Source organism: Hydra viridissima, unplaced genomic scaffold (assembly GCF_058129835.1).
Source record: "Hydra viridissima isolate aposymbiotic clone 2 unplaced genomic scaffold, HvirCarnegie_v1 scaffold_11, whole genome shotgun sequence".
In the NCBI taxonomy this organism is placed as follows: Eukaryota; Metazoa; Cnidaria; class Hydrozoa; order Anthoathecata; family Hydridae; genus Hydra; species Hydra viridissima.
Window position 1 is genome coordinate 3,562,501 of NW_028324310.1, and position 23,334 is coordinate 3,585,834.

Sequence of the window (23,334 nt, forward strand, 5' to 3'; positions counted from 1 at the left end):
ATTATAAATATATATATTTATAAATACATAAATATAGAAAATATATATATATATATATATATATATATATATATATATATATATATATATATATATATATATGCATATAACCTGGAAATGACTGGTTAAATTCTTTTATGAAAAGAAACAATATTTCTGGCAGAAATGCTTCTAACATTAAACGATTGAGATCAAAGTTAGGAGTAGAAATGATGAATAATTTTTTTTGATGAACTTAAAAAAACTAATGAATCTCTTGGTAATATTCAACCTTGAAACATATTTAACTTTGATGAAACAATCCTTTCATATGATCCTGGAAAAAAGTTTGTCTTAGTTCGAAGAGGAAGAAGACGTGTTGAAAATGTTCAAGAACATATTAAAACTTCAACATCAATTATGTGGTGTGGCTCTGCTTCAGGAATACTACCACCACCTATGGTAGTTTATAGAGTTTATAGAGCATCTAATCTTTTTAAAGTTTGGGTAACAGGAGGGCCACAGGGAACAAAATACATTTGCACAAAATTAGGTTGGTTTGATATCGACACATTTTCCATGTGGTTTGAAACATGCTTCTTGCCGAACGTTCAACATTTACATGGACCCAAGCTTCTTTTAGGAGATAACTTGGCCTCTCATTTTAATCCAGACATTATTAAACTTGCTAAGGAGCATAATGTTTACTTCGTTATGTTGCCATCAAATGCCACACATTTAATGCAGCCATTAGATGTATCTGTTTTTGGTCCAATGAAGCGTTGTTGGAATCATGCACTTTATGAGTGGAGAAACAAAGCAGAAAAACTGGATGCTTTCCTAAAGAACATTTTCCAGCTCTATTAAAAAGTTTATCAATTAAGTTGCAAGACACAGTGTGTCAGAATTTGGTTTCTGGATTTATTACATGTGGACTAAATCCAATAAACCGTATAAAGGTTTTAAAAAGAATTCCTGAATACAAGGAACCTGGTGCATCAATAGCATCTATTTTAAACAATTCAGCTACAACTTTGCTAATGTCTCATCGTGGTGCATATGAAACAAAAAAACCCAGTGGCAATAAGTAGAACATTGCATCTGGGGCAGTTTTAAATGTTATTGAAGATATTGAAACTAATCTTTGTTTCATCTGCGGAAAAGAAGATAATTACAAAAACGATGAAATTAGTGAAGAAGAAGAGGAAGTTTTAATTAATTGGACTGGTTGTGAACGTTGTGGTCGTTGGTATCATTCAAAGTTTTTGGAAAGTTCCTTGTCGACTCATTGCATTGTATGCCCAAATCCATAATATTTTTTTAATTATTTTTTAAGACAATGATTTGTATATGATTTACTTTCGAAGTTGTCAATAATTTAAGCAAAATAAGCAAGATTAGTAATTGATTCTTCATAATTAATCATTGTAGTTTTATCATTAACTATATGTATATTTGAAGTTTATCAATAGTTTAAAAAAATTGCCGTGTACGTTGACCGGCCGGAAAACGCCTCAATTTACGTTACTGTCATAAGACCGTGAAGCATGGGGGATACAATGTAATGGTCTAAGGGTGTTTTTCTGCTGACGGTCTAGGTCCAATAAATCGAAACGATGGAATAATGGACTGTTTCATGTATAAAAATATCCTGAAAGATGTTGTTACCTCATGCTGAATGGAATATGCCAATAAAATCAGTTTTTCAGCAAAGACAACGATCCGAAACACGCTGCAAAAGTAGGCAAGCAGTGGTTTCAAGACAACCACCAATCGGTGATGGATTGGCTGCCTCAATCTCCGGATCTCAACCCTATTGAGAACCTGTGGGAAATTGTCAACCGCAGAATTTTTTGTGAAGGTGTTCGTAATAAAGATCAACTGTTTGAACAAATCGAAAAGACCTGGGCAGCGATTCCACAAAGTTTCATTGATCACCTGATCGAGTTTATGCCTCGAAGATGCAAGGCTGTGATCGACAACAAAGGATTCGCCAAGAAATATTGATAGCGAAATACAGCTTGGTCAACATTTTGTCGAGTTGCAAATGTTTTGTCCAGAAGGAAATCAATTTTATTTAATACTTTTGATTAATTTATTAATTTTCGTGTACAAATAATGAACTTTGTGAGGTATAAAACTTGAAGAACTTTGTCTCTAAACAGTTGCATAGTTATTTCTCTAAATTGAAAAAAGGCAGCATCTTTATATAAAAAAACTAAATTAGCATTATTTGGTTGCAAATGTTTTGTCCAATACTGTTTATATACACATATATATATATATATATATATATATATATATATATATATATATATATATATATATATATATATATATATATATATATATATATATATATATATATAACTTTTATATCAGTTTCTATAAATATTTTATAGAATAAACCTAAAAAATGAGTTTTTTTCTTTGTAAAACTTTTCCTTTGATACAACTTACTTAACATTACTTACTTAATACTAGTTACTCAAGGCTACTTTTATCTTACAAAAGTTTTATTCTAATCAGAATGGAAAAAAATTATAGGAAAAACATAAAAAACATTACTCATCCCATTTGTTAACATCAAATTAAATGTTTTCAATCACAAGAATATGGTGCTTCAAATTTATTTGGGAACTTTTTTATTTATATTTTAATCAACAGCTTATAACCGCTGCTTTTATGAATCACGTTATAAGTTTCCGTCATGCTACTTTTAGTAATAAAAATCACTACAATTAAGTAAACAACTTGAAAAGTTTTGACTTACCCAAATTAATTTTGTTGGTTCTTGCTGTATTCTCTAAACTATACACTGATGTGGTGCTTTGTTCTGTGAATTAAAATATATATATAAATATATACATATGCATATATACTAGGGTGTCCCGTTTTTAGGGTCGCATTTTATTTTTACTGTTCCCAGCATTTTTCTGCTGCGTATATGTGAGAAAATGAGACCTGTAAGGTTTTAGAGCTCTAACTTTCTTTTTATGACTACACAAGCCACCTTATAGTTCAAAAATCAGGATTTTTGGGTGAAAAACGCCTATTTTTACAGTGCTTGTGTAGTCACAGTTTAAAAGATACAGGATAAGATTATGTTTAACCATGTACATTAACCCTGGTTAGTTAGAAAAAAATTAGGAGCAGTTTGAATAAAACCGTTAGTTAGGTTTGAAGTGAGTTCAAAGATATACAGTTGACTTAATTATTATGCGGTTTGACGCGGTTGACCAAATCAAACAGAATACTGATCTAATCGTTATGAAATTGGTCTGAATTAGTTTCCGAACCCTTTTCACACCTAATTAGACCAACGAAAACCCAAAATCGGTTAAAAAGTACTAGTTTTATGTTTAACTTTGTTTATATATTACACTAGACATCTTTTAACCACTATTTCTACAACATATTAACATTTTCTTTTTTTTCCACCACTCCCTTGGGGTCTCCCAGCCTTTCTTTTCTGGTCCACTGCTAGGAGAAGATCTTTCCTCAGCTCTTTATCATGGCTTCTATCAACAAAGTCCTGTATAAGCTTAACATTCTCTCTGGAAAATCATTAGTTACAAGAATGTTGGAGATAAAGTCCTTGAACTTTGTGTAGCCAGACAATCTGTTCCACATCCTAGGTGGAATCTTCATCTATTCAAACTGCTGGCTATCCATTTTTAAGATGTTAAATATCAAAATGGATTCTGAATCAACAAACGCAGACAACCCGGGCCTCTCTCCTTTTTTGTCAATGAATCCTGATATATTAACCTTCTTATACATAAATGACAGAGAATCCTTTTCCTTTGTATCATTTATCACTAGAATTCTTTCAGCAATTTGGTCTTTTCCTCATCTTACACTCCAGGATCTAGTAAATTAAATGGGATCAAAGTTGAATAAAGATACTTTGTATGGTTTGCAATGCTATCGACACATTTGGCTGCAACATTAGGTCTGCTCTTCAAGCATGACTTCATCTCCCAGATTGCTTCTATGTCATGACTTGGAGAAATTATAGTCTGAGACAAGAACCACTTTGCATAACACAATGCTACAAACTCAGAGATGGCCTCAACTTCTCTTTTTGTAGAAGCTTTGGAAACAATATCTGTCATTTGGCTCAGAATTTACAGCTTCATGCAATATATAGCCTGTGCCATAAACCTTGCATGATGAATTGCTACAGGTTGTCGAACTGTCAGTTGATCAATCTCTGGGGATAAATAGAATTAAACAATTTCTGCTAGCTCCCAATAATCATCTGTGGGTATTTTGTCATCATCCAACGGCATTGTGATGATTACTAGGGATACTGTAGCAGCATTGTCAAGTTGTTGATTTACTCCATATTTGAATTTGCAAAATTTATTTTGATCAATCCGAATAAGAGAAAACTCATCCAACAGTTTCTTGAAGCGTTGATTATCTGGACCTGGGGTTGTCCTGAAGAGCTTCGCAACATTCCTAATATGACACTCATAGACATGATGTCTGCAAGCAACATACATAGCAGGTCTTCCAAGATAGATGTTAAATCTGGAACTTACTCCTTTTTCTTTACCTGTATTTGACACAGTGGTGTCAAATACACTAGACCTTTAGTGTCTTCTTTGAGTGAGTTTTCTTCTATAATCTCAATAATCTTCTCAGCATGACAAGATCAGAATCAGTGACAGGAGCTACTCCGAGCAAAAAATGTTCTTCATCACAAGTTACACTCAATGCTTAGCGCTCTCTTTTGAGCTTCTTTCGATCAGTATACTCTTTGACCAGCTTTCCATCATAACGAAGAATCATGTTTGATCCAGCTTTTGCTCTTAAAGATATTTCTCTTTCACTTGAAGATGAAACCTGCAACTCAGACTGATAACTCTGGTCATGATCTGCTCCAGACATTCTTACTCTTGCCTGTTGAGTTTTTTGAGCAGAATAAATGAACCTTTTATCTTTCTTCCCAATGTAATATTTCCTGCAACTTCTTTAATCATTTATGAAAATGATATCTTCTGCCTTGTCTTCCTGAGATCTTTTCTTATCTTTCTCTAATATTTGTATCGCATCACTTTTCTTATCTTTCTCTAATATTTGTGTCACATCACTTTAATATTGTATCACATCAAAAAGAACAGGCAAAATATTGTCTTTGAAAATTATTTTCTTTTCTACTTCTTTAGTGTTTTGCCTTTTTTGAAGAGAAATCAATTTTTTGTGCTTGGCTAGCAGTTCACTCATTTTCTTCTGTACTTTATCCGCTCTGAATGTTGGAATTACAGCTTTTTCATAAATAGCAGTGACCTTTTTAACGAAACACTGACAATTATCCTCACAAATGAGCTTGAAATCATGAAAGAATACACAGCAGAGAAGGGTGTTATCTTTGATCTTAGGATTTTCAGACGTTAAAAAATTATAATGCTCCAAAATGTTTTGTTAGAAGTGAGTTGATTGTCATTCAACTTGTCAATTATACTCTTCAGAAGAAATATTTCTTTCCTTTTTTTTTGGTTTTAGCCATTCTGTTCAATTAAGTTTACTCTCTGCACTGGAGTCAAATAACAACTATAATTGACAGAAGTGTATAAAAGTGTCCTGTTATTTACAGATTTATAAAGTGTTCTGTCACTTAAAAACATAATGTTTCTCAAAGTTCCAATATTAGTGTTCTATCACTAATTTGAAGCAACTTTCATGTACATGGGTTCAACATAATTTAAAACCGTATCTTTCAAACTGCGAATACACAAGCATTGTAAAAATAGGCTTTTTTCACCCAAAAATCATGAATTTTGAAACTTAATATTGTATTTATTATCTATTCTCTCTTTTAAGACTGGCACCGATCTCTAAGATCAGCCCGTATATTTATACATGTATATTAATATGACACTTGTCCCTTATAAAACCGAAATATAAATGTCAATAACTCATAACTGCTCATAACTCCTTTATTCTTTGTTTGTCCGCGAGTAGATACTCGTATTTGTTTTTCTCTTGTATCTTCTACTAATCTTTTGTAATTATCATTTTCTCACTCTCAAAATCAAGTGAAACCGTTGTGTTCCTTCTGTATTCATCAACCAGAAGATTAAGATTGCTTCTGCGCATTATTGCTGTATTATCCCAACTCAAACAAGGAGCAGATATTGCATACACTCTTCTAAGATGAATCTGATTTCTTTGAAGGATATGTCCATTATCATTCAATTTTACTTCATATGATCTAGGGGCAACACATTTAACTATTTATCTCTAAGACTCCATTCGCGAGTTACTTCATTTTGGATTGCAACATTTTGACCTTGTCTAAAGACCTGTGGTACAAAATGACCAATATTTTTATCATAGTATTTTTTAGATTGAATTCTCTCTTTGACTAAATCTTTTGACTTTTTTAGTTGTTCCTTATTTTAAGTTTGAAATCTGGGTAAATTGTCTCTCAGTTGACGTCCATGTAATAACTGTGCTGGAGATAAGCCACATTTTGTTGGAGTATTTCGTAATATTAGGATACCTTTATAAATGTCTTCATTTGACATACAACATTTCTTTATCAACAATTTTATTGATTTTACAGTGGCTTCTGCTAAACCATTTGATTGTGCATAGCGTGGACTACTCGTTATGTGTTTAAATTCCCACTCTTGAGAGAATTGATGAGTCAATTTCGAACTATATTGTGTACCATTATCTGACACTAATTTTTCTGGGATACTATTTCTAGAAAATGATTCTTGGCATGCTTGTATTACATCAGTTGATCTAGTACTTGAAAGCAGAAACACTTCAGTCCAAAGGCTCTAGTAATCAACAATAATTAATTTTTTGTTAGCCCTTTGAAACAAAAGAGTTCTCAGTTTTTGCCATGGTCGCGTTGGAATTACAGGAGATAACAGATGTTCTTTTGGCTTTGATAGGAGATATTTCATACATGCCTCACATTTTGGAATTAATTACTCACAACTTTAAACTTTTTTATCTTTGAAATCCCAATATAGCTGGATATAAGCTGCACAGTACTTTTTTTATATTAGGCCAACCCGAAAATATGCTTTCTTCCAATTGTTTCAAGAGTTCATCTTCTCCAGTTTTCTTCCTAATTTTATTTTACCGACTCTCTGTAGCAGGCATACTTTTTATTATTGAATTAACATATATGTTAAGATCATTTTCTGCTATCTCGTCTTCCTTTGTAGGTTGAGATACAGGTGCACGAGACACTGCATCTGCTTCAGTGATCAAGTTGCCAGGAACATGCTCTGCAGTAAATGAAAGTCTTCAATTCATTCTTAAGCGTTTCCATATTAAATTCCCATATTAAAATACAATTCACTTACTAATGGTTTATGATCTCTTGCCAATATAAAGTTTGGTTGACCATACAAATATTTTGACATGAGTGTGCACCCCCATGCTACAGCTAACATTTCCATTTCGATTGGATAATAATTTTTCTCAGTAATTGTCAAAAATCTAGATGCACAATCAATTGGTTTGTATACACCATCATGACTCTGGTAAACAGCTACACTTAGTCCGTTAACTAACTTCCATCTTTTCTTACTTTTGCAGGTTTTTTAACATCATAGTGGGCCGAAATGGGTGGATTAGTCAAACTATTTTTTACATCATTGAATGCTTTTGAATAATTGTCAATCCAAAACCATGCTGATTTTGAACTTAAAAAATTTCTTAAAGGCTCTCATGAATTTTGATAACTGCTGAGCCATATCAAGAAAGCTACGTAAAGCTGTAATATTTGTTGGTCTTGGAAAATTTTGTATAGCTTTAACTTTTTTAGTCAATGGTTTTACTCCCTCTGCTGAAATTTTATGACCTAAAAATTCTACTTCAGTTTGATTAAATAAACATTGTTCCAAATTAAGGGTAACTCCATGTTCTGCTAATCTACTCAGCAATGCTACAAGGTTTTCATTATACTCATTTTCTGTATTGCCAAAAACTAAAAAATCATCCATACTTTTTACTACTCCTTTAAGACCTTCAATTAAATGATCCATTTTTTTTAATAAAAGTTTCTGGGCGTGATGTTAGCCCAAATGGTTAACTTGTTGGGCAGAAACGGTGTAGTAAAGGTACATTTTAATTGACTTTCAACATCGATTGGTAACTGCCAATATCCTGAGTTGGCAATTATTTTAGCCATGTATTTACACCCATTTCCTAGTTGCGCCAATGTATCATCTACACTCGAAAGTTCATAGAATTCACGTTTTGTATCTTTGTTTAATTGTGTCAAAACAATACAGATACGAAGCTGTCCGTTTGGTTTTTTCACGACTACTATTAGATGACACCAGTCTGCAGGTTGATTCACTATTTTGATTACACGCATTTCTTTCATTCGCTCAAGTTCATTCTTCAATGGTTCAAGTAGTGGGAATGGTACTCGGCGTGGCGCTCCAATGTGGTATGGTGTTGCATTTTCTTGTACTGTAATATGTACGGGATCACCTTTAATTGTCCCTAATCTTTTAAATACTGATGGAAACTGTTCTATAATGCTACATGTTGCTTTTGTAATTGTAGCACACGTGAATCCTTCTGGAATGTCTCTTTTAACCTGGTTAAACTTTTGTAAGGCAGGTCTTCCCAATAAAGCAGATTGTACATTCTTACAAACATATATAGTAACTAATTCACTGTGCTGACCATTGATTAAAAATGATTTTTGAAAGTAACCTAGACAATCATGTGCTTTATGATCAAGACCTATTAATTGTTTGTTAGTGACACGTAATTGTTTAACTTTAACTCCACACTTTTTTAAATGATTAGTTCCTATAACTGTTACCTCTGCACCTGTGTAAACTTTAAATGTTTTTTTTCAATAGTTCACTTTAAATTGCATTTCCCAAGGTCCTTCTGGATTATCTACTCCTACTCTACTCAAAAACAATGCACCTAAATGCTGCTGCGTGCTTGACAAATTTTTGTTGTCACTTTGCTGATCAACATATCTATCAGGAATATTTGTTTTTTGTTTTTAGGCAAACTGAACTATTTGAGAAGTGGTTTGTAATACCACAGTCTCTACACTATTTACCCCATGCTGGACATGATCCCTGAATAAAAGGATGCTTTTTTAAACAGAATATACATCTCAATGAACTAAATTTAACATCTTGTTTAGTGCTAGTATTCCATGTGGGTGAAGTAAATTTATTTTTCCTGTACAATTGCTGTCCAATACGGTCTACACTGTCAGTGTTGTTATTTCGTAGTTCAGATACACCATCTTGTGCTTTTTCTGAAGAAAGACATATTTCCACTGCTTTATCTAGTGTCAAATTCTTTTTAGAAAGCACTTTTTCTTGTACTTTGTCACATCTTATTCCAGATACAATTTTATCTCTTAATAAACTGCCAAAACAATCTGCAGTTTTACAAAAATTGCAGTTTTTACATAACAATTTTACTTCTGTTAAGAAATCATCAAAACATTCACCATTTTCTTGAAAACGTTTGAAACATTTATGTCTTTCTAAAGTCTCATTAACATTACCCTTGGCAAACACTTCCATTTTCTCCAATATAACAGCTGGATCTGTCTTTTCGTTTTAATGATTCATAAATGCTTCGAGTCTCTGAAGAAAACGTATATTTTAACATGGCAGCTTGATATGCTGCTGGTTTCTTTTCTAAATCTGATTAAATAACATAATCCTGCCATTCCTCAATCCATGACCGAAATGCAGCGAATCTATCTACAGTTAAATCCAAGATTGAAGGAGAAACAACCTTACTACTTTCTGTCATTTTATCTGTAACGATTCACAGGGTTGACAAGATAATAATAAAAAGTTTTCGCACGTTTCTTCACATAGTCATAGCGCCATGTTGTGTTTATTATCAATTCTCTCTTTTAAGTCCGGCACCGATCTCTGAGATCAGCCCGTATATTTATACATGAATATAAATGACACACTTAAGGTGGCTAGTTTAGTCACAGAAATAAAATTGAAGCTCTAAAACATTACATATCTCATTTTCTCATTTATGTACTTAACGAGAAACGAATTTTTTACAGTCAGAGTAGTTATCTCTTACAATTCCCTGATTATTTTCAAGACAGGTTAATTTTGAAAAGCTTTTATAGCTAATTTATTGCAAAAAATTTTGATTTAATTTCCACAAATATCTCTTGAAATAAAACATGAACTTTTATCATTCTCTCTGCCAAGCACTTAATTTAATACTATTTTAATAATAACACTTACTTAATGCCAGTTATATCTTGCAAAAGTTTTATTCTAATCAAAACTGAAGAAAAACTATTTCATAGAAAAACATGAAAACACTTTTTCTCCCTTTTGTTAATACCAAACTTAAGGTTTTTAATTATCTAGATTAAAATGTCCTAACTTTTTTCAAGGGTATTTTTTTATTTATAGCTTAAACAACAGTTTATAACCACTACCTTTAAGAATCATGTTTTAAATTCCTATTATGCTATTTTTAGTAATAAAAAGCACTACATTTAAAATAAATAACTTGAAAAGTTTTGACTTACGCAAATCTCTATAGCTGGATCTTGCTATATTAAATGAGCTGTACATTGATGAGATACTTCGTACTGTGATTTAAAACATTTGTATAAATATACACACATACATACACAGAGCTATTCACGAAAGTTTAAACGATTGCATAATTTTCAGATCTAATCTTCGGTTTTTCTTGAATAAAAATCTATTGGAAATAGATATCAAAATAATTATTGTTCCAGTTTGGTTAATAGGTTATTTGTTAATTAGAATAAAAAAAAGTAGGTTTTGACTCATAACCGTTTACTCAGAAATTTCAATAAAAGGTAGGTGATACACACTAAGAGGTTTCACAAAAGTTTAAACGATTTTATTTAGGATCAGTTATTTGCTAATTAATTAATAAATCCGTTGCGAATTTTTTTTTCGCAGCGGATTTATCAATTAATTAGCAAATAATTGAGTAGTTTTTCAATCAAAAAATTCATCACAACATCATCAGACAGCTTTTAATTCATTAAAAATCAACTTGAAATATTGTAAATTTCATATTAATTTCAATTGCGTGCAAATGGGTCGAAAATCAGTTTCTAGTGTCATCAAATAACAAGTTATATGTATGGCGCGGACAAAAAATCACACAAACGTTCAAATAGGCGAAATACATAACATTTCTGAATATTGAGTTAGAAAAACCATCAAAACCTGGGAACTTACCAAGGACGTCTCCGACATGCCGCGTACTGGGAGACCATCCAAACTCAGCAACCGTGACAAAATTGGTATATTCAGAATGAGCAGAGAAAACCCCAGACTCAGCTACAAAAAGCTAGCACAAATCTTCAAAGAGTCAAAAAATAATCCAAAAGTTAGCTGAGAGCTCGTGAGACGAACATTGTTGGACAAAGGTATTGGAACGAACATAGCTGCTAGAAAACCTATTCTTTCAATCACGGAAAAACGTAAACGACGAGTGTGGTCCAAAGAAAGGCTGGGCTGGTCTGTAGAACAATTGGCAAAAGTTATTTGGAGTGATGAAGCTAATTTTCAAGTTGTAAACCGCAAGGGAAGAATCTATGATTTGCAACTGAGAAATATTCAGACAGGTTTTTGCAACATCGTCGACAAGGCGGTGGAGGTTCGGTTGGCATCTGGGGATGTTTTTCTCACATAGGTATAGGCTTCTGTGAGCTGTATCAAGGCCGAATTAATCAATACACCTACGAGAACACATTGGAAACGTGTTTAGTTCCATCAATCAGACACTTGTATGGCAGAAGCAAGCAATTCATCTTTCAACAAGACGGGGCTTCAGCTCATACAGCACACTCAATCAAAAAACAGTTTTTGAAAAAAAAGTTCAATGTGATGCCTTGGTGCCCTAGATCACCAGATCTCAACCCAATTGAAAATATTTGGTCTTGGATCGACAATCGACTGACTTTTCATGAAGTTCAATCAACTCAGCATTTAAAGCAACTTTTTAATGAGTACTTGCTAAAGGTACCTCGCGTGATATGCATGAAATTAGTTGAATCAATGCATAAACGAGCTTATCTTTGCTATACAAAACAAAGGAAGACACTTTAAATATTAATTTCGCTTTTTTTTTTCATTTTTTGAATGAATGTAGCAATTCGTTTAAACTTTTGTGCTTCTAAATTTTCCTACAAGATTTTTTGTAATAGCTTTTTTCTAACTAAATATTAAATTTTTTGTAATATGTCCATATTCTTTTTAAAGCTAATTACTTTTTCTGTAATAATTTATAAAAATTAGGTCGATATCATTTCAAAGTTTTTCTTTATTAAACAAAAACCAAACATACTTGATAAATATTCTGCGATTGTTTAAACTTTCGTGAATAAACGCACTTAATTATATACATATATATTTAAATAAACATAAAAATCATAAATAAATATATACATGTAAATATATATATATATATATATATATATATATATATATATATATATATATATATATATATATATATATATATATATATATACGTATATACATATATATACGTGTATATACATATATATACGTATATACATATATCTAAATAACTAACATATATATCAAATTTAAGGATTTCAATTATCTAGATTATGATACTCTAGACTTTTTAAAGGTACTTTTTTAGTTTTAATTTAAATAACATTTTATAACCACTACTTTTATGAATCACGTTTTAAATTCCTTGCATGCTAATTTTAGTAACCAAAATCAATACATTTAAGTAAATAACTTGAAAAGTCTTGACTTACCCAAATCATTATTGTTGGTAAATGCTGTATTCTCTAAACTATACTCTGATGAGGTCCTTTGTTCTTCAATTTAAAACATATTCATAAATATATACATAGACATATATATATTTATATATATGTATATATATATATATATATATATATATATATATATATATATATATATATATATACATATATATATACATACACAGATGTATATATAAAAGCATTCATTTATATATACATATATGTAATCATTTATACATAAATATATAAATTCACACACACACACATATATATACATATATATATATATATATATATATATATATATATATATATATATATATATATATATATATATATATATATATATATATATATATATATATGTATGTATGTATATATATATATATATAAACATATACAAATATATATTTACATACATATATATATAAACAAATAATTGCATATATACATAACATATATACATGTATATATTTTATAAAGATATACTGATATATACATGAATACATATGTATACATGTATTTATTAATCTTTATGCGTATATATATATATATATATATATATATATATACGCATAAAGATATTTTTTGAAATTTTTTATAATTAAGTTATATATATAACTAAGTTTTAATTCAATTTCCATAAAGATCTCTTTAGATAAAACATGAAACTTTATTTTCATCTCCGCCAAGCATTTAGTTTAAAACTTGTTACTTAATTCAAGTTATTTCTTGCAAAAGCTTCATCCTAATTATATATATGTATACATATATATATGTATATATATATATATATATATATGGGCAATTCCAGGCAAGTGACGGTCGTAACATTTAGCCCAGTATGGTATTTACATGAAATTTTCCAGAAATGTTTAACACTATTATAAAATTTAGTATGCAAAAGTTAAATCATTCAAGTGTTTGAAAAATTTATTTGAAAAATCAACTTAACGTAGCGTGACGGTCATAACGCTTACTTTTTGACAAATCTAAACAAATAAACTTGGTCTATCTTTATGCAGCCGTCTACACAGTGAAAAAAAAAAAATCCTTTGCTGTTTTCTTTGACTACACATTGAATTTACTAAATGTTGAGTTTCATAGCTTTTTCTTGATGTTTTCCGAGAATTTTATTAAGTTTTATGTCGTGACGGTCGTAACTTTGACGGTCGTAACGATAAAGCCAAAAATGAAAAACAACTAATAACGCAATGAATGACATAATAAAAGATGAATGATTATAAAAACCAATTAAATTATGTTAAAAGATATGAGTTTTTTAAAATTATCAAGCTTATCCATGATGGTTCTTCAGTACTGGGATCATTTTGTTTGGAGTAGGTAACAAGCGATTTTCATATGCCTCGCAAATGTTTTGCGGAGCCGGGAAGGTTTAAAATATCTTTGATAAGTAATTTTTTTTACTAATATATAGATTTTAACTTGTTCCGCAACCCCATTACAAAATATTAGATAACTTTGAAACCAAAAACTTTCCATTTTTTACTTGCCAAAAATGCATTTTAGTAATATTTGCAACAGCTTTGCTTCTTCTATTTTATCAGCTATTAAGGCCCACCTTAGATTAATATCATCCGTGTTGATAAGTCTAGCATAAGTTTTGCTTCCATTTCATGCTAAGAGAAAGTTTTAGCGTTTAAGACGACCACTTCACGAGATTTTACGCTGTTCCGAACAAAACGCTTTAATGATCCTCCTACTCCATCAACTGCTCCTTTACCGTGAGAGGTAGCAAAGAAGTTCCATTCTATACTCTGAAAATGATATTTCACAGAGCAAAATTGTATGAATTTGGCCATGTATCTATTTTTGAATTGAGTGCATGGACCATCACTCCATAATATAACTTTTTTTATACAATCAATGCAATAGAGGGCAAATATTTCACTTAACCCTAAAAGGACAGGAAAAAAAAGTTAAGTTAAGGACGGCTGGGGTATTAAACTACCCCAACTGAAAATATAGGTTTTTATACAAAATATGTTGAATTTTTTAAATTAAAATACGTGCTTTTAACAGAAATATCAAATTTCTCTTTTTTTTTTTAAATAAAAGTGATACTTGATACAATTTATTTAAATAAAAACAAAATATATCTTCTAAATCAGGCAACTATTGCAATCAATTTTGCTATGAGCCTTGCAAACAGAATGACTACATGATGCACTTTGCAGACGGGTTTTTCTGTCATGAACACGAGGACACATATAGCATCTTTTTATGTGCTGCTCTTGAATTGGTTGACCTTGATTTAATAGGTTATTTTGTGCAATTACTTGGCGAAGATTATTATTTGCAACTATTGGTGGAAAATCATTTGCATCAAATTTATTAATAAGACTTTTTGATAATTCTTTTAAAAGTTCTCTTCTTCTATTAGAAGCCCCATTTTTATAATTTGGGTGAATTGACAAGAATAAAATCAAAAATATAATTTGGGTGAATTGACAAGAATAAAATCAAAACATTGTAAATGGCCATCGGTTACTCTTTCGGTGACTCGAGTAGCACCTGACAACCTGGTCTAACGTGTCGACTCCACCTTTATATTTGTTGTAACCTAGAATAATACGTGGTTTTTCATTATGGTCCATAATAATGTCATTACTGTGATGGATGGTTGATAATAATATTACTGCTTTGTTCTTCTTAGGTTCATTAGAAACTATAGTAGAGTCATTTTGAAATCCAAAAATGCTTGAGTAAACTGGTCGATGTAAGGCTGGCAAGAACTTTTTTTGTATTTCTCCTTTATTTTTTTTAATGGTGCCAGTATATGTCATTTTACGCCGTAGCAATCCCCGTGCAAAATGAATGTTTGTAAAAAAGTTATCAGCTGTTACGTGTCTACCACTTCCATTTAAGTGATCTGTTAGTTCAAGAACTACTCGTGTACCTTGTCCAAAATCACGTACTCCATTTACTCTACCAATATATGGTTGCAAGTTTATGCAGTAAGAGGCTTCAGCATCACATAGTATCTATATCTTCATTCTATACTTTCCTGGCTTAGTAGGTATAAACATCTTAAATGGACAACGTCCTCTAAATGTAACTAGTTGCTCATCAACAGTAAGATATGCACTTGGATTGTAGTTGCTCTTACATTTAGTAATAAACATTTCCATTATATTTCTTAAAGGTGCAAATTTGTCTTCAAACCGTCTTTGATTTCTTGTTTCTCTCATCAAATCGAATGCATCGTTGCAAGTTAACAAATCGATCTCTTTGCATTGAAGCTGAAAACTCCAATTAACTCATAAAGCTCATTTACCGTCGTGTCAACCCATCCTTCTAGTTTTATTCTACCAGCTTCAGCATTAGTGTAGTTGACAATAATTCTAATCATTTCTGGGGTTATAAAGAGTTTAAAGGCAGTATCCATACCTGTTAAAAAGTAACTAAAACACAAGCAAGTGTTAAACTAAACATAATTTATAAAACTATTTACTGATTCACTAACTAAAAAATGAGAAAACTTGCATGGGGTATAAAAATACCCCAACCGTCTTTAACGAAACTAAATTTTCAACAAACAGTATTAATGTCAATTGATTAGTAAAACAAAAACATTTTACACTAAGAACTTCCTTAAATGATAATAAAAGATGTTCTGAAGTAGCAGTTTAAGTAGACAAAATTTGTTGATGTGGCAGTTAAAAATAAACCCCTCTGGGGTAGTAAAATACCCCGCCGTCCTTTAAGGGTTAAATATGTAGTAGTGGCGCGTTTTGATTTATCATTATCGTCGGATATTATTACAACTAATTTTGACTCTAATTGGTAACGATAGATTACAACTGTAAACAAGGTAATAGTTCACTGTGACCAATAAGCAGCTTGAACAGCATGTTAGTAACCACATGTATAGTTTTGTGAATAATCAAAGTGTATCAAAACTTGGTCTGGTTTGAGATTTTCTTTTTGATTGCGGTATTGCTCAGACTGGTGCTTTTTAGTGAGATGATGCTCAGTTAGCTCTAGTAAATAGTTGCGGAAATGTTTAAAAATACCTTTTATGTTTTTTTTTATGTTGACTGATTACACAGCGATGATCTTCTTTAATCCACCAGTTATTGGTGATTAAGGTATCCATGTCTCCGTTTTCGGGTAAAGAAACTTTCAATAGTTTACTATCACAGCACAATGAAGATTTCATTATCCAACATTGGTACGTTGGGGGCTTGCACAATACCTAATTTTCTAACCATTTATTGCAATACAATGGAAAAGGTATTTTGCTTGCTAAAGCAGCACACAAATAAGTAAAACTACTGTGATAAATACAACCACATGTTTCAAGTGGTGTATCTTTGCACGTAAGAATATATGGAGGCCTTAATTCACAAAACGTACTCAACTTAATTGTTTTGCTAGCACTCTTCTCACAATACAGTTGATGCCGCTCCTTTAAATTCATAACTAAATAGCGCTTTTGAACTTTTTCTCCTTCGATTTTCATACAATCTTTTCTTCCAGGAGACATAACTGATATATCTTCTCTTTCATAAAATACTTTTACTTTTTCAATTTTTTCTGATGTGAAGTGAACTCGATGTGTTTCTTTAGCAGTGAATAGGCCATATTCAGCACCAAACTGCTCTACAATAGTTCGTCTTTTATTTGGAGACTTTGGAAGAGCTTGTTTTGTTCTAAAAATGTTATTTGATATAAAAGAACCCAAACTATGTGTAAGCAATTGTATTAAAAAAGTTATATTAGTATAATAAATACTTGTTTAATGCCTTTCTCATTGACGATTTGCAGTTATAAGAATTGTCTTACGTAGAATTTAGACTGACTTTAGTATTGAAATCAAGTTTTTTTTCATTCTTAGCCTTTGGTTGCCAACCTTCGCTTGATTTTTTTGTTTGTTTTCTTTTCTTGGTGTCAATAACTGCCGCCTTAGATAACTTCTCTTTCTTTCTTTTTCTAACAAAGCTTTTCTGTTTCTTGCTCTATAAGCTTTCGATCTTTCAGCATCTGACTTTGGCATTTTAAATGTTATCAAATATAACAGCTGCTGTTTGTGATATATGCTCCGTTATATATTTTTAAAAAACCCGCGAAATGTTGTAAATAAAAATTTACAGCGTTTCGCAATTTTTTGAAATTAGTTACTCATAGTTTTAAAAAAAAACTTTAACAAGTTTAGTAATAAAATCAATAAACAAACTTCAAATTATATAATAAACAAAATTGATTTATATTATAAATTGGTTTAAAGGATGTATATCGTTTGAAATAAATTAAATCGTTCGCGCTTAAACTTTTATTTTTAAGTCAAGAAGCCGTGATGGAAAAACAAACATTTCGTGATGGTCGTAACGTACTTAGTAACAGTGAAATGGTGATCTAAAGCACTTTAATGTTTTTTTTTGAAACGATGATAAAACATGTATGAGTGTCTTTACTTTTACCAGGGTTGTAGTTTTAAAAAGTTTAATACGAAAAATAGAAAAAACTTTTCGACTTTTTTTGTGACGGTCGTAACGCCTTGTTTTCATTAATATGCTCTTCTTATAGACCTAGTTAGAGTTCGTTTTTATAAGAAATATCATGCATAATGTATAATTTTACCTTTTAGTCAAATTTAGAAGCAATAGTTAATTAAAAAAACAGCACTGAATATTTTTTTCAACGCTTCACAACATGACTATATATAAACGTCAAAAAATGCTCATATAACCCTTACAACTTTAAAAATATGTTGTAGTATGATAAAATGATTATTTTAATAATTTTTTTCTCTTTAAAGTATTTTAAATAGTTGGAAAATAAATTTAATGAAATTATTATATGTCGTCGTAAAATTAATTTTTTTTTTCCTCTCTTACTTGGAATTGCCAATATATATATATATATATATATATATATATATATATATATATATATATATATATATATATATATATATGTATATATATATATATATATATATGTATATATATATATATATATATATATATATATATATATATATATATGTATATATATATATATGTATATATATATATATATATATATGTATATATATATATATATATATATATATATATATATATATATATATATATATATGTATATATATATATATATATATATATATGTATATGTATATATAGTTAAGGTGAACTGATTTTTTTTTTTTTTAAGAGTAGTTATCTCTTTTTTATCCCAGATTATTTTTATGATAAATTATTTCTATTGCTGCTTAAGAATATGATAGTTCTCCAGCTCTATTTTTAAATTTCTTTATGAAAAGGGATTCATTTATCTCATTTTAAGCATTGGCCACCAGTAAAAAATATGGTTATGTCCAAATCCTGTTTTGATAAGGTCAGTTGTCTGAATATTTTTTGTTATAATTAAACAGTTTTGATGACAAAACATTTTTTGTTTGTTTTTGATTTTTGTTTGAAAAGGACAATTTGAAAATCAATGTGACATACCTTATTCTTTACCTGTTATTCATTTGTGGCATGCCCTTATTCTTTACCTGTTTTTCTTTTGACAACTTATACTTTTTTGCAATAAAGTCATACAAGAACTCTCTGCATAGTCATGTATAAAATCTCTTAATATTTTTAAAAAAATTCAAAAATCATTAAATAATAAAATCTCAACTTACTTTCAAAGAACTCTTCAGCTGTTTTAATCAAGTTTTTCTTCCCAATCTTTTCAAAAATAATTTTAAAGTCATCCAATTTAGGAGCATTATATTGTTGATTGTCCCAAAACTGTAATATTTCAAAGTATTTTCTTTTTGGAGTAGGAAATGATTGATATATCAACTTTAACTGAATATAATCAATTTCTAGATGTTTACTTAAAGTTGTCAGTTCTACATTAAGATGTTGACTAATGTACTCGTAAAAATCCAGCTGAGTCTGACTTCTCAAGTATCCGTCATTACCTAATAAAAGAGAACAAATTTGTATTCTACAAAGTTATCTTTTACAGATTGAAATTTTTAAAAATGTGTGTCATGTACATGTCTGAATGTGATACTTATTTATCAAAACATATATTAGAGTTGGACAAATAAAAGTCATGAAAAACTCTTGAGAAGAAAATTTTTTAATGTTTTGGGGTTTATAAGTTTGAGCAATACCAATGTTTAGACCTCTATTTGGTACTAAGACACCTATTTGGTACTTAGAACATTTTTCTTTCACAAGTTTTTTTTTTTAAAAAAAATTCTCCGTAATTTACTGGTTCATGATTTAAGAGATCTCTTTTTTCAAAAAGAAACTTTTAGTCATTTTTATCAAACTTATGTTGTTGTTATTTAAAATTAAGCAGCAAATTTAGACTTTTTACGCAGACCCCTGATATTATCCACCCTCATACCAATAATTGCTTTTTTTGCTAACATCTTATTTCTTCTGAGTTAGCTTTGTTGATGTGGTCTTGAACTAATATCACCATCTTCTCAGAGCATTCATTTACAATATTTAAATCTTTAAATGATTGTTTAAACTCAAGATAATATTGAGCATTTTAAAACTGTTGAGCAAATTATGACAATGCATTTTCTGGAAGATATACCGTTACACATAAGTATCACTGCTAGGATATATCTTCCTGAGGTGGTCATAACACACATTTAACTACTGCTATGCATACTGAATAGACATTTAACTATTGCTAAGTAAAAAAATCACAATGCACAATAGATTATATGATTATGCATGTACTTTTTACATGATTTGTATATTAATAAAAATCTTGATTGTAAATGTTTGGTTCATTAAAAATTCACATACATTTTAAGTGAAACCCTAAAAAATGGTTGATTTTCTAATTTTTTGAAATCTTTTTGTAAGTTAAATACTTTAGTGCAAAAAAAAAACCCCTCAAACCATGAACCAAATGACAACTGATAAAAAAAATGGTTAATACTTAGAGTTTCCACAAACATTTTGACCAAACAATAGTAGAAATTGGGACAAAAATTGACCCTTTCAATGAATGTGTGCCTCTTTAGGAAGATCAAAAAAAGATTTTTATACCAAATCAGTCACCCAGAACATAATCTTGGGCTCTTTTCTGCATCAAAGATTAGGCCAACTGGAACTTTTCCATGACTTTTAATTGATTATTTCTAATATATATACAATCGTTTTAAAAAAGATAGATCATTAAGGCTGTTTGCTAGTTCTTTTTAACAAAACATTTAAAAAAAGCACCCATAATTAGTTAAATTTTTTTTTTCTTTTTTTTTTGCGTGAAAGCCAAAATATTTCTCTACAACTCACTTACAAGTTCAATAGTTTATTACTTTTTATTATTTTTAGATTTGAGAAGATTTGAAAGTTAAGATACATCAAAAACCAAGAAGTGTAGCAAAAGCGTAACAGATTATAGGTATGAAGAATGGCTCTAGGATCAGAAAAAGAGAAATAGCAAGCAGATTATTAATATCAGAGAAGTGTCTTAGAAATATACTGAAAACTTTTAAAATGACAGATAGCATCCAACATCATCCAGAATCTGGAAGGTCAAAAAAAAAACTACTAAGTGCATGAACAGCTTTCAGCAAGTAAGGGTTAAGCTATTTTAAGTTTACCAAAACCTTCTACAAAATCCAAACAATATCTATGGATTTCTATGTAGATCTATTGTTTAAATCAACCAATACACCTACAAAGTTTAGGTGCCTACAATGAAGCATGTAGAGTGCTCTGTTATGGTATCTTATGTCTATTTTTATCTTGTGCTTTTTAGATGCTTTTTGTCATTAAATAAGTCAACTTTAACTTTAATTGAATTTTTTTTTGTAAAGTTTCCATTTTGTAAACTAAAAAAAAAAAACTTTCTGTATACATTTTTATGGAGATAAGTGGGTATAACGCATTACAATGTCTTTTAGTTCTTGTCTTTGATGAAGAACAAGTTTTAACTTCTTTAGCATGCGGTTTGGTCCTTCAACCCACTAATTTTATTTGTTATTAAACCAAAGTGATGCATCAACTCTAACAATGAACTCCGCCAGAAACTGAACATGCTTTACTTTAAATGACTGTTTGTTTTCTGAACATCAAAGTAAGCATATTCCGTTTGCCGAATTAATCCATTTTGCGTGATTTCTTTTCACTTTATATGGCGTGGGAAAGTTCTGGATTTGCCGTTATTGAAGTTTTACAAAAGAGAGATTTTGGAACTTTAAAATAAATTTCTATTATGGTTGTTCTACGTGTTGTGAAAAAAAAAATGGCGAGAGAAAATTATCTTATGCTAATTATCTCTTAAATAAATTTTATGTCTATCTTATGCTAAATATCTCTCGCTAATTTTTTTTTCACAACATGTAAGTAAAATTATAGAAAATGGCAAATGGTAAAGTATTCAGTTTTTATACTTAGGATATATATTTAAATCTATTTTAAAAACAATGCTTACGTTCAATCTTATATGATGATAAATTAAAAGTTTTGCTCAGAGTTTTCCCATTTCTGAAAACTAAAAATAAAAACCCACCCTAACATATCCAAATGCCATATGGATCATTTCACCTAGTTAAAAGTTATATAACACATAATAATTTAGAATTTATTGCATAAAAACTTTTTTTTAACCAAAAAATGACAGGCTTTTTTTTTTAAAGTTTCATTAAAATAGTTTTTATTAAGACGATTTTAATGAGAATGATTGTTTATGAAATTTTTGTATAATTTTGCTTCATTTAAGACCCAGGTTAAACTACATTAGAAAACATTTTTAAAAAACATTTCAACAAAAACATTAGGAAGCATATTTTAATACTTTCGAACTAACCATAGGATGACAAAATTAGGCTTAATATCAAAGTAACACGTTTGACAATGATTTAATAATAAAATAATAAAACACAGTGGACATCCTAAAGAAAATATTTTTGTTGTTAACAGACAGATCAAAAAGTAATCCACCCCTTTTTCCATTAAAATCTGAGTGTTTAAATTTTTGATAATTTTATTTTTGCAAAAGAAAATTAAAACTTAGGAAACTGTAACTGAAAAGTATTTTTAACTTTTGCATTTCAATATCTAAAATTTATTTTAAATATCAAAGTTCTAAAAATAGATTTTCTGCAATGACACATGAATTAACTTAAAAATATCATAGATTAAGAAATATACATACTTATTACCTTCTATTATGTAAGAATCCATAATTCCTATAACACTATTCCATTCTTTATTACATATTAACTGTTTCCTGCATTCTCTCCAAGAAGTATCTTGTGTTTTATTACCCCACTTGTAGAGCATTTCAAAGGAACAATCAGTGTAACTTTTATTATTTTTTCTAATCTCATCTAACTCAATCAAATTAAGCTGCATCTCTACTCCAAAAACATACCACCTTTTACTTAAAAGTTCACTCAAAAACATATGATAATCTTTGAGACAACAATCCTTCATAGCACCAATGTTTTCACTTACTAAAACAAAATTTTTTAATTTAATTTAAAATTAATTTAAAATCAACTAAAAATAAAAGCCTTGATAGCCATATTAATTAGAGAAAGAAAAGAACTCAAACCCATC

The 23,334-nt window shown here is 29.8% G+C and overlaps 1 protein-coding gene and 2 pseudogenes across 1 annotated transcript in view; 2 read left to right on the plus strand and 1 right to left on the minus strand.

The window, feature by feature from the left end:
• LOC149881747 (uncharacterized) overlaps positions 1 to 23,334 on the plus strand; it is a 290,985-nt pseudogene that overhangs the window by 172,582 nt on the left and 95,069 nt on the right.
• The window catches only part of LOC149881754 (uncharacterized), a 52,803-nt gene that overhangs the window by 22,959 nt on the left and 6,510 nt on the right, over positions 1 to 23,334 (minus strand). The window contains exons 4-8 of the mRNA XM_090065961.1: positions 22,935 to 23,228; positions 19,431 to 19,715; positions 12,764 to 12,826; positions 10,514 to 10,576; positions 2,753 to 2,815 (exon numbers count right to left, since the gene is read on the minus strand). Coding sequence (XP_089922087.1) covers positions 2,753 to 2,815; positions 10,514 to 10,576; positions 12,764 to 12,826; positions 19,431 to 19,715; positions 22,935 to 23,228 — 768 coding nt within the window. The remainder of the gene's footprint in view (positions 1 to 2,752; positions 2,816 to 10,513; positions 10,577 to 12,763; positions 12,827 to 19,430; positions 19,716 to 22,934; positions 23,229 to 23,334) is intronic.
• Positions 550 to 1,292, plus strand: LOC149881757 (uncharacterized; annotated as a pseudogene).